We start from the raw sequence: 13,687 nt of genomic DNA, 5'->3' as shown, positions 1-13,687 counted from the left end.
GAAAAACCTATCAAAACTAAATAACGAACCACAAAGCCAATTCCATATTCTGAATATCAAAATAAGGAGCAATGAAATTAACAAAATGGCACGACATCACCCTTAGTGCATTTACTCTCATCCTCACATCATGATATAATAGAAAGCACGGAAACACCCTTCATTCATATCCTCACTTTTACTCAAGCACATAACACCCTTCGAATAAAGCACAAAAACACCCTTCATGCACAATCACTCTTCCTCACACCATGGCAACACCCTTTGTGTATTTCACTCTTTCTCACCAAGCATTATATACAACCCAATACCAAGCAAGGTGTAAAGTATTCAACATCAATAATAGTATTTGAACATGACACGCCGTGTGAGAATTTACCAACAATTTAGCACCAACAACCGATCAACAATTCAACGATCTCAACACCCAATATCTCAATAACCACAACATGGAAATTAACATGAATACGAGAAAACAAAAAATATACAATCTATCTGAAGTATTGAAGACATAATACACAAAGTGACATGGAAAAAGTAAGGCTAATTCTACCCGCATGCTTATTTCATGGTCAATGCATATACACTCGTCACCTTGTATATACGGCGCCCCAACACATAAGCCATGTAGCAAGTAAACTGAATTACTCCCTAATTCCCTCAATCAAGGTTAACCAAGACACTTACCTCTTCCTGAAACACGATCAACAATCCAACATGGCTTTTCCTTTAGAACAAGCCTCCAAAACCAACCGAATCTTGTCAAACATTGTTCAAACAAGTCAAAACAAGCTTTAGAAACTACCCTCGTACAAAAGAGATTCAATATTTAACATAATTAAAAAGTGAACAAAAGGTCAACTTAGGACCACGTGGTCGAAATCTAAAATTAAGACCAAATCGTGATTGCCCTTTTACCCCCGAGCATGAACATGTGATTTATTTCGAAATCCGATTTGAATTTGAGATCTAAATCTCAATTTTACAAAATCCCTAAATTCTACCCAAAACCCTCCAATTTATACTCTAAGAATCTTAGATTTGATGATGAAATTTATGAAAAGTAACGAAAATTGAATGAAAACTAGTTAAAGTTACTAACCTACGAAGATGGAAAGAAATTGCTCTCAAAGAATCGCTTCTATAGAGTCTAGGTATTCAAAAATGGTGTAAAATGAGCTAAGTCCCGAAATTTCCAACCTTTACCTAGCTGCAGGTATCGCAATTGTGATTCCTTGTTAATAATGGCGATGTTCGCAAATACAAACTTTGATAATATATAGAGAGAGTTGATGTAATCAGTTCCTGATCCTTCTAATTATAGCAAATGCGACCAAAACCTTCGCATTTATGAAGGTCCCATCCCCCGTAAAACCGAGCCAAAGTTCGCATTTGGAAGCTGCTCAACCACTTGCCAGTGTCGCAAATGCGACACAACAGTCACAAATGCGATAAACCCATGTTCGCAAAAGCGACTCTGACTTCGCAAAAGCGAAGTGCCTGGTCCCAGCCACTCTTTGAAAATGCGAGCCCTATCTCGCAAATTCGAGACTTGCATTTGCGAATAGAACCTTGCAAATGCGAGATCTGCAAATTAACAACACCAGTAAATTCTCAGGTATGCCAAAATCATTTGCAACAAATCCGAAACTCATCTGAGCCCCTCGGGTTCAATCCGAATATTTACACAAAGATCACACGAACTCGCTTATGAACTTAAATCATTAAATTAACATAATAAATCAATAACCAAGCACAAAAACTCAAGAACTTTCAAACTTCAACTTAATTTTCTAACTTTCCACATAAAGCGCCAAAACAGCCTCGGGTCACCTAGGACCCCAACCAAATACGCGTACAAGTTCAAAATCACATACGAACCTATCGAAATTGTCAAAACACCGATCTATGATCGTTTACCAAAAACATTGAGTATGGTCAACTTTAGCCACTTTTAAAGTCAAAGATTCTTTCAAAATTCACATTTAGACTTTTTGAAAAATCAACACGGACCACACATGTAAGTCATAAATCGTCAAATTAAATTATGGAAGGTTTCGTAATACGAAAAGGAAGCTATAACTCAAAATGACCTATCAGGTCGTCAAAAATTATCAAATGATGAAGCATTTTATACAGATCTGGATTTGATAGAGGAACGGAGGGAGTTAGCTTTGATACAGATGGCATCTCAAAATCAAGGATAGAACGATATTATAATCAAAAGTTAAATTTATGATATTTCAAAATTGGGAACTTCGCCCTTAGAAAGATGTTTCAGTCCATACAGCCGGTGAATTCAGGATAATTGGGGCCCACCTGAGAAGATCCATATTGAGTTCAAGGCATAGCTAGAAAATGAGCGTACGAGTTAAAAACCGTGAACGGGAAAATATTATCTTCCAATTGAAATGTAGTGCATTTAAAGAAGTACTACTTCTAAAAGGTACTCATGGTCAGGTATCTTTTAATTTATTATTTATTTGTTCATATAAGTTTTACTAACATTTTTAGATGATAGGCACAAATCTTACCCAAATCAAGTAATGACATTAGACCTAAAAAGACACATAGAATATTTTATTATTCTTGATCAAGGTTACAGTAATTCTGATGAAAAGGTTTAAGCATAGTCTTCATCTAAAAAGTTCTGAATCACGTACATGATTCCTTTTCAAAAAAAGGACCAAGGGGGGAAGTTCTGAAATTTAATTGAAGATCCAGTGTTCAAGTTTTCATATTTCAAATTCAAACACCGGGGACTATTTAAGGGTACATTTCGAGGGGAATTTCAAGAATTCTTAGGAGGAGTAGATTTGCATTTTGAAGAAGGAAATTCCATAAATTTTCAATTCAAGTAGAGACTACAAAAATAGTCATGGCAAAAAATACTCCCAAGGTCTACTTGTAAAATAAATCGATTTTGCTGCAAGAAAGCAATTGTAATGATGGTATACATGAATATTTATATTGAAAGTTCAAAGAAAACTTCTCAAGTTATTTCGTATTTATACACCAACATGAAGTGAGACGTCATCTTCATTAGTGTCGATTACATAAAAGGACCCTCTTTTATGATTAATACTGTATGTACTTAGTTGTGGCAACATTAAAACATTCATTCAATTGAAGTAAATCAGTAGAAGACTCGAGAAATTAAACGAGCTCAAACAAAATGTATATAAAACATATGAAAAGTTGGTATAAGAAATTTCTTCAAAAAGATCAACGAAAAGGTCAGTAATGATTAAAACTAAGGCTCGGAAGGAGCATCTTGAGGGGGAAGGTTGTCAGCTGGAAAAGGATCGCCAGTTGAAGGAAGTTTTACTTGGGGACTTGAAGTTAAAGGCTAAAGATCCGCCTATGTATCCTTTTTTCTTACATCACCCCTAGAACTTTCTGCCTCGTGAGTGGAGAAGCTTTATCGTGCTGCGATACTTCAATAGAAACTTTAACTTTAGCAAGTTCAGCCTCGAGGTCAAAACTTCTTGGCTAGCCGTTGTCAGAGTCTCAAAACAGGTGCGGAGATAAGCCCAACTAATATCCACAGTTAGTTTATCTTCAAGAGCCTCATACACCCTTTCCAGTTGATCAACTTCAGCCCGCAAGTTTTCTTTCTCAGTCTCAGCAGCATCATAGGAGATCTTCAAAGGCTCCAAAGCAGACTCAAGACATTTAACCTTATTAGAGGAGGTATGAAGGTGTTCTTGAGCCTGGGTAAACTCTTAAACTAGTTCACCCGCATATATTTCATTTTTAGTTCAAAAGTTCTTTCAAACTTTGAACCTCTTCAGTGACCTTGGAGTCCTGCTCGGCAAAATCAGCCTCCATCTTCGCAATCTCTTTCTCTGATTGTCACGCCTCAACTTTTGTAACCACGAGTTCGGTGATTAGTAATGTAAGTTGCTGCTGAAGCATCTCATTCTCCTTTTCTGATTCTTCTTTCTTCAGTTGGAGACTTACAAATTGTTCCTTACAGTTGTCCACCTTCAAAGACAATCTGCTGCATGCTGCTCATTTCGAGCAATTCTCTTCATCAAAAGTTAGGAAAATAAATAAAGGAAAGAAAAGATAGAAGCAAAAGAAAGAGAGCATACCCGAAGGGCACAAAGCATGATATCATTGTCAAGAGTGATATAAGAATGAGACTCCAACTTCTCCTTCTCAAGTGGCCCAATAGAGGCTTCAACCAAACAAAATCCCGGCCAGGTCTTTTCAGCAAATAAATATTTGCTGGGACTACAACCATCACCTGCCACATTTCCCTTATGTTTGAAGGGCCATCTTCGATCTGAACAGGTATGGATGTGGTTGAAGCTGGAGCAGTAGGAGTAAAACTTTCATTAGCAAAGTCCGTAAGATAGTCTTCACCTCTATGGATATCGAACCCTTAATCAAACAACTCATCAACATAGTTGATAGCAGGAGCCACGAGCGGCTAAGTGATTTCCTCATATGAAATCATCATTGTTCGATTCTTCTGGTTTATCAATAAGATGAAACGGAGAAGTCTCCAATGGCGAAACTTGTAGACGATTCTGATCATATTCCAAAATAATTTGCCTCCTGGTTCGAGGCTTCTTCACAAGAGAACCTTCATTCTCTTCTTCTTCTTTTTATTATTCTTCTTCTTCATTAGAGGCGGAAATATCTCTATCTTTCCTCTTTGAAGAGAACAAATTATTCCCATCATCTGGGATATGCAATAGAAAGATTTTTTATAATTATAGGGAAGTAACGAAACTGTGAATTACTTTATTACAAATAGCACATCACATTACAGATGCATAACAATTCTGCCCAAAGTTTATCCACATGGATGATAACATCAATTTAGATAGAGCTTCTCCAAATTATGTATCATTTCGTTAAAACAGTGTGTTCCCTTTTTTAGTTAATCAAAGTTATTGACTAAGTGCAAATAATTCTGTTCGATATTTTAATTGTCTCATGTTACTCTCCGACACTAATATGCATTTATTGTGAAAAGTTCTCTTTCCCTGATAGTTAAACAAATATCATGTATATTTGTACATCATTTTGTTTTTTTGCATCGAACAATTAAAGGCATCACAAGATACATACAGGTCCATATAATTCTTCGTTTCACGAATCTTACATATCCATAGAATGGTTAAACGTGGTATCAATCAATGCTCATAGTCCTATTCATAGATGTCAAATTAGTCTCGACCCTAGTTTTCAGGTACTATATGACTGATATGTTGGAGACTATATGCATTTGGGTCATGAAACAAATGAGCCCAAAATTGTATAAGTTTATTTTGTACAGATAGTAGGTTTATTTTAGTCCACTTTTAGTAGTTTAGGCCCAATGTGTGTGTGTGTATATATATATATATAATTTTACGTACTGCATTAGCTGCTTTTGTCATTTTTGGGAAAAACAAAAATGATTGAGAATATTCTCTCTCGCTCTCATGTACATTCTCCTGAACCCTAGCTAAATTTTCATGCCGATTTCATAGATTTTGGATCTTATCATGGTATTATAGCTAAGGTCCGTGTAGATCTCAGACTTCGCTTTTGTCCGAAGGTAACCTCACATAGTTTTATGGATCTTCTCTAATCTTCATTGGATCTGCTCTTCGTCGGATTTGTTGGTTTCTGGTATTTTTGCCGTTGCTGTTAATTTTGAAGGTTATTCTTCTTTTGGTAGCGATGAAGTGTGGTAAATCTGACCTTGCTATCACTCCTTTTATGTTGTATTTGGTCTTTTTGTCGCCCTATGGTTTTGCATTGTAATTTTTCACATCAATTTGGCATGATTCAGTTGATTTCAATATAACTTTGAGCGATAGTACCACCTCAACTTTTACATACTCCTCGGACCCTTCGAGTCCTTTATTCATACATTCGTCTAATATTGATGGTACTTCTTTAGTGCCTATACCGTTTTCTGGTACCGGGTTTGGGTTTGGAAGAGAAAGATCATAGTTGCTCTGTCTGTAAAGAATAAAATAGCATTTATAGATGGCATATGTCCCAAACCTTCTGATAATGCTATTGAATTAAAATTTTGGAATAGATGTAATAACATAGTGATATCCGGTTGACTAGTTCATTATCTCCTGAAATTGTTGAGAGCGTCCAATATTCCAAAACTGCTGAATGCATTTGGAAGCAACTCGAAACCAGATATGGTACTGTCAATGAGACTAAAATCATTGAGATTAAGAAGGAGTTAGCTTCCACTTGTCAAGGATCTCTAGATATAGCATCCTACTTTAACAAATTGAAGAGATTGTGGGATGAGTTGTCTTTCATGCACAGGCGTTCTGTAAATCCTTGTAATTGTCCCTTTCAAAAGGAATTGGAGGAGGACAAGTTATATAAATTCTTAATGGGACTTATTGAAATATATGTTAGTTTTAGGAGTAATCTCCTTATGAGACAACCACTTTCTTCTCTTAGCATTTCTTACAAAATACTGCTCCAAGATGAGAGTCTGAGGCACATTATCTCTGGTCCTCAATTCAATTCAGATTCAGCATCATTCAATGCAACTGCCAACAATTTTTCCAAGTTTCCTCCTCCTTCTCCAAAACAACAATATAACCAAAGGATAAATTTTGACCAAAGGGCAAATGTTGGTCAGGCCAAAGTCCTCATGTTTTGCAAGTACTGCAAGAGGTCTGGGGACTTAATTGATAAGTGTTACAAGCTTCATGGCTTCCCTTCCAATTTTAAGTTTACTAAGAAAAGAAGAATTGCAGCAAATGCTAGTGCTGAACCTGAATTCCCTGGTGCTGGGTATATTACTGATGGTTCTTCTCATTCTGGTTTCAATTCTTCTGAATAGAGTTCCATGATTCCTGGTCTATGAATGGAACAATATAATCAATTGTTGACTTTGTTACAACAATCTCATGTAATATTCTTCCCCTCAGTCTAATCTCATGGCATCTACCAATTTTGTCGGTACATTACTAACTAGTGGCTTATTGAATACTGCTAGTTCTAATTCATGCATGCTTTATCAAATAATAGACTTACCTTGAATAATCGATTCTGGAGCTACTGACCACATGATATCTAATAAGGATTTCCTTACTAATCCTACTCCTTTACATTATCCTTATCTTGTGTCTTTACCTAATGGATACAAAGTAAAGGTGAATAGCATTGGTTATTTTGCTTTGCATCCATCTCTCATTCTTCATAAAGTTCTTTATATTCATTCTTTCCAGCACAATCTCATTTCTATGCATAGGAACATACAATAATTTAAGCATTTTGTCTTATTTGCTTATGAATCTTGTTTACTTATACCACATGCCCTTATCTGAAGAAGCCTCTGGATCTTGGTAAACTAGACAATGGTCCTTACAAGCTTGTCTAGAAAAGACCATCCTAATACTAATATTTTACTAATTTGCATTCCATGAATACTGTTGGTTCTTCTTGTGTTGTCCCTACTTCTGAATTTGCCTATAATTCTCCTATTTCTAGTTCTATTTCTATTTCTCATGTTTCTGCATCCACTTGTAAGTCTAGCTGTCCTAGTTTACCAAATATGTCCACTATTATCCCTAATTATAATGCTACTGAAATGAATAATATGGATGTGTCTTGGCATCAAAGACTTGCACATGTTCCATTTGTTAGGATGAAACTGATTTTTGGTTTATCTCATTCTTTATCTTCTAAACAGCCTGTTATTTCTAATGTTTTTCCTATCTCAAGGCAGACTAGACTGCTTTTTCTAGATAGTTCTATTACTACCACTTAACCTTTCCAACTCATACACATAGACACCTAAGGACCTTATCATACAGGAACTTATTCTAGGGCTAGATACTTCCTTACAATTGTAGATGATTATATAAGAGCCACTTGGACTACATTTAATGAAGGTTAAAAGTAATGATTTTCCCTTGATAAAAGCATTTCTTGTAGTGGATAAGATTCATTTCCATACTAAAGTTCAGACCATTAGGAGTGACAATGCTTTAGAGCTGGGTTCTAGTCCTTATGCTTCTACATTCTACTCAGAAAATGAAATAATTCATCAGACTAGTTGCCCCTACACCCCTCAACAAAATGGGGTGATTGAAAATAAACATAGAACCCTTCTTGAAGCATGTATAACATTGTTGTTTCAATCCAATTTACCCATGCAGTTTGGGGTGATTGTTTATTGGCAGCCACATATATCATTAATAGATTACCCTCCAAACTTCTCAATGACAAATCCCTCTTTGAAATGTTGTATGGTAAGGTTTCCACCTACTCTCATTTGAGGTCTTTTGGTTGTTTGTGTTATGCCAGAGTTCATATACCGCACAGAGATAAATTAAATCCCAGGGGTATTCCATGCATTTTTCTTGGATGTCCCTTTGCTAAAAAGGGATGCAAACTATACAACCTAACCACTAAGAAATGTTTCATATCTAGGAATGTCATATTTCATGAATATTATTTCCCTTTTTCTCATTCAGATGTGGTTCATGCTACTTCCATCTCATCTCTTTGTGTCTCTAATACTGCTCATGTGCCTTCTGGTGTATCTACTGATTCTTTTTATTCTCCGCCATCTCCTCCCTCTTCCTCTGCTGCTGCAGATTCTTCTTCACCTTCTTCTTCCTCTCTTCCTTCTGCTATTGCAGATTCATCTTCCCCTTCTAGCATTTTTTATTCTTCTGATGCCACTTCCTCTTCTTATTCACCTGCTTGACCTTCTATTCCATCACCTTTTCTTCCCTCTTCTCATATAAGAAGATCTTCTAGGGAACATCATCTTCCTACTTATCTTTAGGACTATGTTTGCACTCTTCCATCCACCTCTTCTTGTTCCCATTCCATTCTTGAGCATGCTGAATTTGGGCCTAGCACCTATTCTCAGGCAGCCTCTATTCCTTCTTGGCAAGATGCAAAGAGATAGGAATTAAAGGCTCTAAAAGCTAACCACACTTAGGATATTGTAGAGTTACCTAAAGGCAAGAAATATATTGGATTCAAATGGATTTATAAGGTGAAATATAAAGATGATGGTGGTGTCAAAAGGTATAAGGTTAGGTTTGTCATTAGGGGTGACACACGAGTGAAAGGTGTTGATTTACTGCGACATGTTTCCCTGTTGTGAAGATGTCCATTGTCAATTACCTCATAGCAGTGGCTATTAAAAATTGTGGCTCTTATTTGAACTAGATGTTAAATAATGCATTCTTTCATGGTGATTTGAATGAAGAAGTTTACATGAAGTTGCCTCATGGTCTTTCAGTTTCTAGGCCATCTGTTTCTTCTGCTCCTCTGGTATGTAGATTAAGAAAGTCTCTTTATGGTCTTCACCAAGCTTCAAGGAAATGATATGCTAAATTATCTCAAGCTTTATGTTCTAGAGGTTTTACTCATTCTATCAATGATTACTCTCTTTTTGCCGAGGGTTGATGAAATAATATTGAGTGGTGATGATCCCCAAGCTATCCTTGATTTTAAACTATTTTATATGATCAATTCAAAATCAAAGATCTGGGCACTTTGAACTGCTTTTTAGGCACTGAGGTTTCTTATTACTCATTTGGTCTACTGCTGAACCAAAGGAAGTTCATTGCTGATTTGTTGTCTGAGTATGCTTGTTCTGATATTTCTTCTGTGGTGTTTCCTTTAGAACTTCATGAGAAATTGCCTGTTGATTCTGGTGATTTGCTTGCCAAGCCTAAGACCTCTAGGAATTTGATTGGAAAATTACTTTTTCTCACACACACTTGACCTGACATTTGTTTTGTTATCCAACATCTTATCCAGTTCTTAAAGTATCCAAGAGTTCCTCACATGTCTGCTGTTGTGCACCTTTTGAGATACCTCAAAGGCACGCCTGATGTTGGACTGTTCTTTTCATACTCTTGTGATCTTACATTGACTACTTATCCAGATGGTGATTGGGTTACATGTGTTGATACCCGCAGATCTGTCACTGGTTTTTGTACTTATAGGGTGATAGCTTGATTGGTTGGAAATAAAAAAAAAGTCTGTTGTTTCCCTATATTCTGCCGAGGCTAAATATTGAGCTCTTAGTAAAGTGGTAGCAGAATTGACTTGGCTGGTTCGACTTTTGGCTGACTTGCATGTTTCTATTTCCGTTCGTGATTCTATTTTTTGTGATAATTATCAGGTTGTTGTTCATATAAAAAAGGACCCTATCTTCCATGAGCGTACCAAATATTTTGAGGTGGATTGTCACTTTATTCGGACCAAGTTAGGTGATAGCCTGATTCAATTGGCTCATGTTCCTATTGCCAAGCAGCTCGCTGACATCTTTACCAAGCCATTAGCTTGGCAGAGTCACCATCGGTTTCTTTCCAAGTTGCAGGTGGTTTTCCCCTCCAACTTGAGGGAGGGGATTGTTGGACTTGGAGACTATATGGCATCTGGGCTGCGGCACAAATGAGCCCAAACTTGTATAAGTTTATTTTGTACAGATAGTAGGTTTATTTTAGTCCACGGGTCAGTAGTTTAGGCCCAATGTATATATATCATTTTATGTACAGCATTAGATGCTTTTGTTATTTTTGGAAAAAATCATAAAATGATCGAGAATCTTCTATGTCACTCTCTTGTACATTCTCCTTAACTCTACCTAAATTTTTATGGCGATTTTGACAGATTTTGAAGCTTATAATAAAAATATATGAATTGCACACTACAGTGTATTTTACTTTGTGGATTCTACTTACCAATAATTGCAACATCACACGTCTCGTCATGATACGTCTCTTTTAGTAACTGAATAACTTGCTTTATCCCTCTCCAGGATATTGGAGTTTGCACCACTAAACTAATATATTTTGTCTTCAGTGTCCACAATGAACACATCATCATGGTTTAGCGAGGACCTCGAAAAAGGGACCTGATAGAAATCTTAGATCAGATATACTTATTATTCTCAACCACGGCTGAAGAAGATAGCATATTTCCAAATGAGCTTACGCAACAAGTTACTTATGCTTCTGTACCTGCTTCATGCAGACAACTTGTTTACCCTTACAGACATACAACCTCATTTCAAATACTTCCTCCTTTGGTTTCTTGAATCCAGATGCAACACCTCCTTCTGGTGGTATGACACACCGCTTAAAGTATGATAGAAACTTGTCTAATTCATAATCTTGGATGTCCCTATGCTGCACTACATGCTCTTCTTCAAGAACCACATCAAGCTCAATTATTTTGATAGCAGCTATTCCTACTTCGTTCTAGAAGAGTAACCAAACTTTAGTAATAGAAAAAATAATAATCTAGCAACATAAGAATGATGAATTGAACGATTATTTATACCTGACTAGTGTCCTTTCTGATACATAAATTGGCAATTAGGAATTTTGAAAGTTAGTTAAAGATTTTGGCAGGAAAAGGGGTTATCACTTGAGTCACACTTTTTACATTTTAGCATTTACTTCTGCATTTCCTTAGCATGTTTTAGTCTTATAAATAGCAAGTATTTGAAATGTAACTCATTCAGAATATTATATTGGATCCCAGTTCTCTTTCCTTCATCTCTCTTAATTCTGTCATCTTCTTCTTATTTCTCTTGTTCTTCTCTCATTTTTCTTGACTACACTATTACATTGGCTTGGTACCTAAATTTTGATATCAATTGGTATCAGAGCTTGGTAGACGATAGGCCTACGACGAGCTATTGATGTTGTGATTGATAATCAACCCATGGATTTGCAGGAGTAGTAGGAGGATCTAGCAGCTCAACAGCTAGATCTGCGGGCAAAAATGGCACAAAAACAACAGGAATTATGAGATGATTTGGACAAATATCATGCCGAACTTGTGCAGATGGTGAGTGCTCTCAAAAACTCCTTCGATGGTCTGCAATTTAGTCAACAATCAAAGGATAATGCATTTACATCGACTTCTAGGGACAAAGTGCTCCAGTCTGGTCAGGGTATTCTAGGTCCCAACCCTTACGGTGTTAATGCTAATCGAAATCATAACCTAGTTTTTCTTAACATTTTAGTGGAGAGAATTTTAAGACATGGTTGTATACAATTGAACAACATTTCTCAAAGGATGAAACTCCTCTCAATCAGAGGGTGAGATTAGTAGCTATGAATGTCGATGATGAGGCATTAGCTTGGCATCAGTCATACCTTAAGTGTAGGAATTTACCTGTGTTACCTGTGTGGGATGAGTACATAGCTGAGCTCATTGAAACCTTTAGTGGTGACATCTCTGATCCTATGCTTGAACTGAAACAATTGAAACAAACAGGGTCTATAAGAGAGTTTCAATTTGCTTTTGATAGATTAGTGGCCCAGTGTAATCTAACAGTTGAGCAGGCTATCTCCTGTTTCCTTGGTGGTTTGGAGGAGGAATTAGTGAATCGTATCATGATCCACGAGCCTAAGACCCTAGCTAAGACATGTAGGTTAGCTAGACTTGTTGAAGCTACCCTAGCTGCAAATGCCAGAGTTCACAAACACTCTACTGCTTATGTTGCTAGGAGAAATTCTTATGAGAATCCAATTGTTCGTAGTACATCCTACCAAGCAGTAGTACCTACACCAAGGCTGGCCTTACCTATTGCTACCAATGGTGTAGTACCTAGGAACAGAAGGACTATATCTCCAGCTCAGATGCAAGCAAAGAGGGCACAATGACTATGTTATTTCTGTGATGAAAAATACTTTGTTGGCCACAAATGTAATCTTCCCAAATAGATGTTTGTATTGGAGCTTGAATCATCAGGATCCTCTTCTAGGGAAGAAGGAAATATTCAGCATGATGCTGAGCTACCTCCTGAAGAATGGACCACTGCTAAGGGTGAACATCCACACATTTCATTGTGTGCTCTACCTGATATTTAGGGACCTCAAACTATCCATGTAACAGGTTATAATAACAAGCGACCCATTCAAATTCTATTGCATGGGGGTAGTACCCATAATTTCATAGATTCAACATCAGCTAAGAAGCTAGGATGCACTATTATACCTACTAAGCTGAGTTATGTTAGTTTGGGAAACAATACATTGGAGGCAACATCTAGTGTGGTACAGAATTTCCAGTGGATGTTGGAAGGCACTACTTATATGTCAAATCTTGTTGTGTTTCACGTTGGTCGATATGATCTGGTATTAGGAGCACTATGGATGAAGACATTAGGCCCAGTCACATTAGACTACTCTGGCCTCACCATGACCTTTAATTATCAGGGGTGAGCAACACATTTTGAAGGGAGTATCAGAAAATTGCAGACTCTCTAGTCCTAAAGTTGTTAACAGATATCAAAGTGATGATGCTCAGTTATTTATGCTGCAAGTCAAAATTGATATACCCTCTTTGATGCTGAGGGTGAAGGGCTCCTGCATGCCATGAATCTTCCTGATGATGCAACCTTACCTCAACCACTCAGTGAGCTTCTTGATAGCTACAAACAAGTGTTCTCAGAACCTACAACACTGCCACCACAAACGGGTGCATTTGATCATAGGATTCCTTTACATCCAGGAACCAAACCAATAAATATTAGACCTTACAGATACTCTCCCATGAAGAAAGACATAACTGAAAAGCTAGTTAAAGAGATGCTGCAGCAAGGAGTCATACAGTATAGCAACAGCCCTTTTTCTTCACCTGTAGTGGTGGTGGGCAAAAAAGATGGAACCTGGAGATTATGTGTTGATTATAGAGAACTGAATTAGTGCATTGTTAA

General features: G+C 36.9%; 2 protein-coding genes and 1 pseudogene across 2 annotated transcripts; 2 read left to right on the top strand and 1 right to left on the bottom strand.

Moving 5' to 3' along the window:
- Positions 1–7,405: 7,405 nt before the first annotated feature.
- On the top strand, positions 7,406–8,698 carry LOC109243037 (putative protein TPRXL). The gene is made up of 2 exons (XM_019409927.1): positions 7,406–7,508; positions 8,463–8,698. The coding sequence occupies exons 1-2, from the start codon at positions 7,406–7,408 to the stop codon at positions 8,696–8,698; spliced, it is 339 nt and encodes a 112-aa protein (XP_019265472.1).
- Positions 8,699–9,171: 473 nt separating this feature from the next.
- LOC109243036 lies at positions 9,172–10,411 on the top strand. The gene is made up of 4 exons (XM_019409926.1): positions 9,172–9,276; positions 9,632–9,661; positions 9,769–9,957; positions 10,136–10,411. The coding sequence occupies exons 1-4, from the start codon at positions 9,172–9,174 to the stop codon at positions 10,409–10,411; spliced, it is 600 nt and encodes a 199-aa protein (XP_019265471.1).
- A 278-nt stretch (positions 10,412–10,689) lies between these two features.
- Positions 10,690–11,425, bottom strand: LOC109243034 (annotated as a pseudogene).
- Positions 11,426–13,687: the final 2,262 nt, after the last annotated feature.

The sequence above is a fragment of the Nicotiana attenuata genome, unplaced genomic scaffold, assembly GCF_001879085.1.
Source record: "Nicotiana attenuata strain UT unplaced genomic scaffold, NIATTr2, whole genome shotgun sequence".
Classification (NCBI taxonomy): domain Eukaryota; kingdom Viridiplantae; phylum Streptophyta; class Magnoliopsida; order Solanales; family Solanaceae; genus Nicotiana; species Nicotiana attenuata.
Note: the sequence above shows the minus strand (reverse complement) of the source record. Positions and strands in the feature narration are given on the sequence as shown.

What these genes read in the sequence shown, in the direction of transcription:
- LOC109243036 (XM_019409926.1), top strand. Translation starts at nt 9,172, where the DNA reads ATGTTAAATAATGCATTCTTTCATGGTGATTTGAATGAAGAAGTTTAC. An exon ending in GAAATTGCCTGTTGATTCTG is followed by an intron (nt 9,662 to 9,768) that starts GTGATTTGCTTG and finishes CATCTTATCCAG; the next exon opens with TTCTTAAAGTATCCAAGAGT. An exon ending in CTGGTTTTTGTACTTATAGG is followed by an intron (nt 9,958 to 10,135) that starts GTGATAGCTTGA and finishes GATAATTATCAG; the next exon opens with GTTGTTGTTCATATAAAAAA.
- LOC109243037 (XM_019409927.1), top strand. Translation starts at nt 7,406, where the DNA reads ATGAATACTGTTGGTTCTTCTTGTGTTGTCCCTACTTCTGAATTTGCC. An exon ending in TCATGTTTCTGCATCCACTT is followed by an intron (nt 7,509 to 8,462) that starts GTAAGTCTAGCT and finishes TTTCTCATTCAG; the next exon opens with ATGTGGTTCATGCTACTTCC.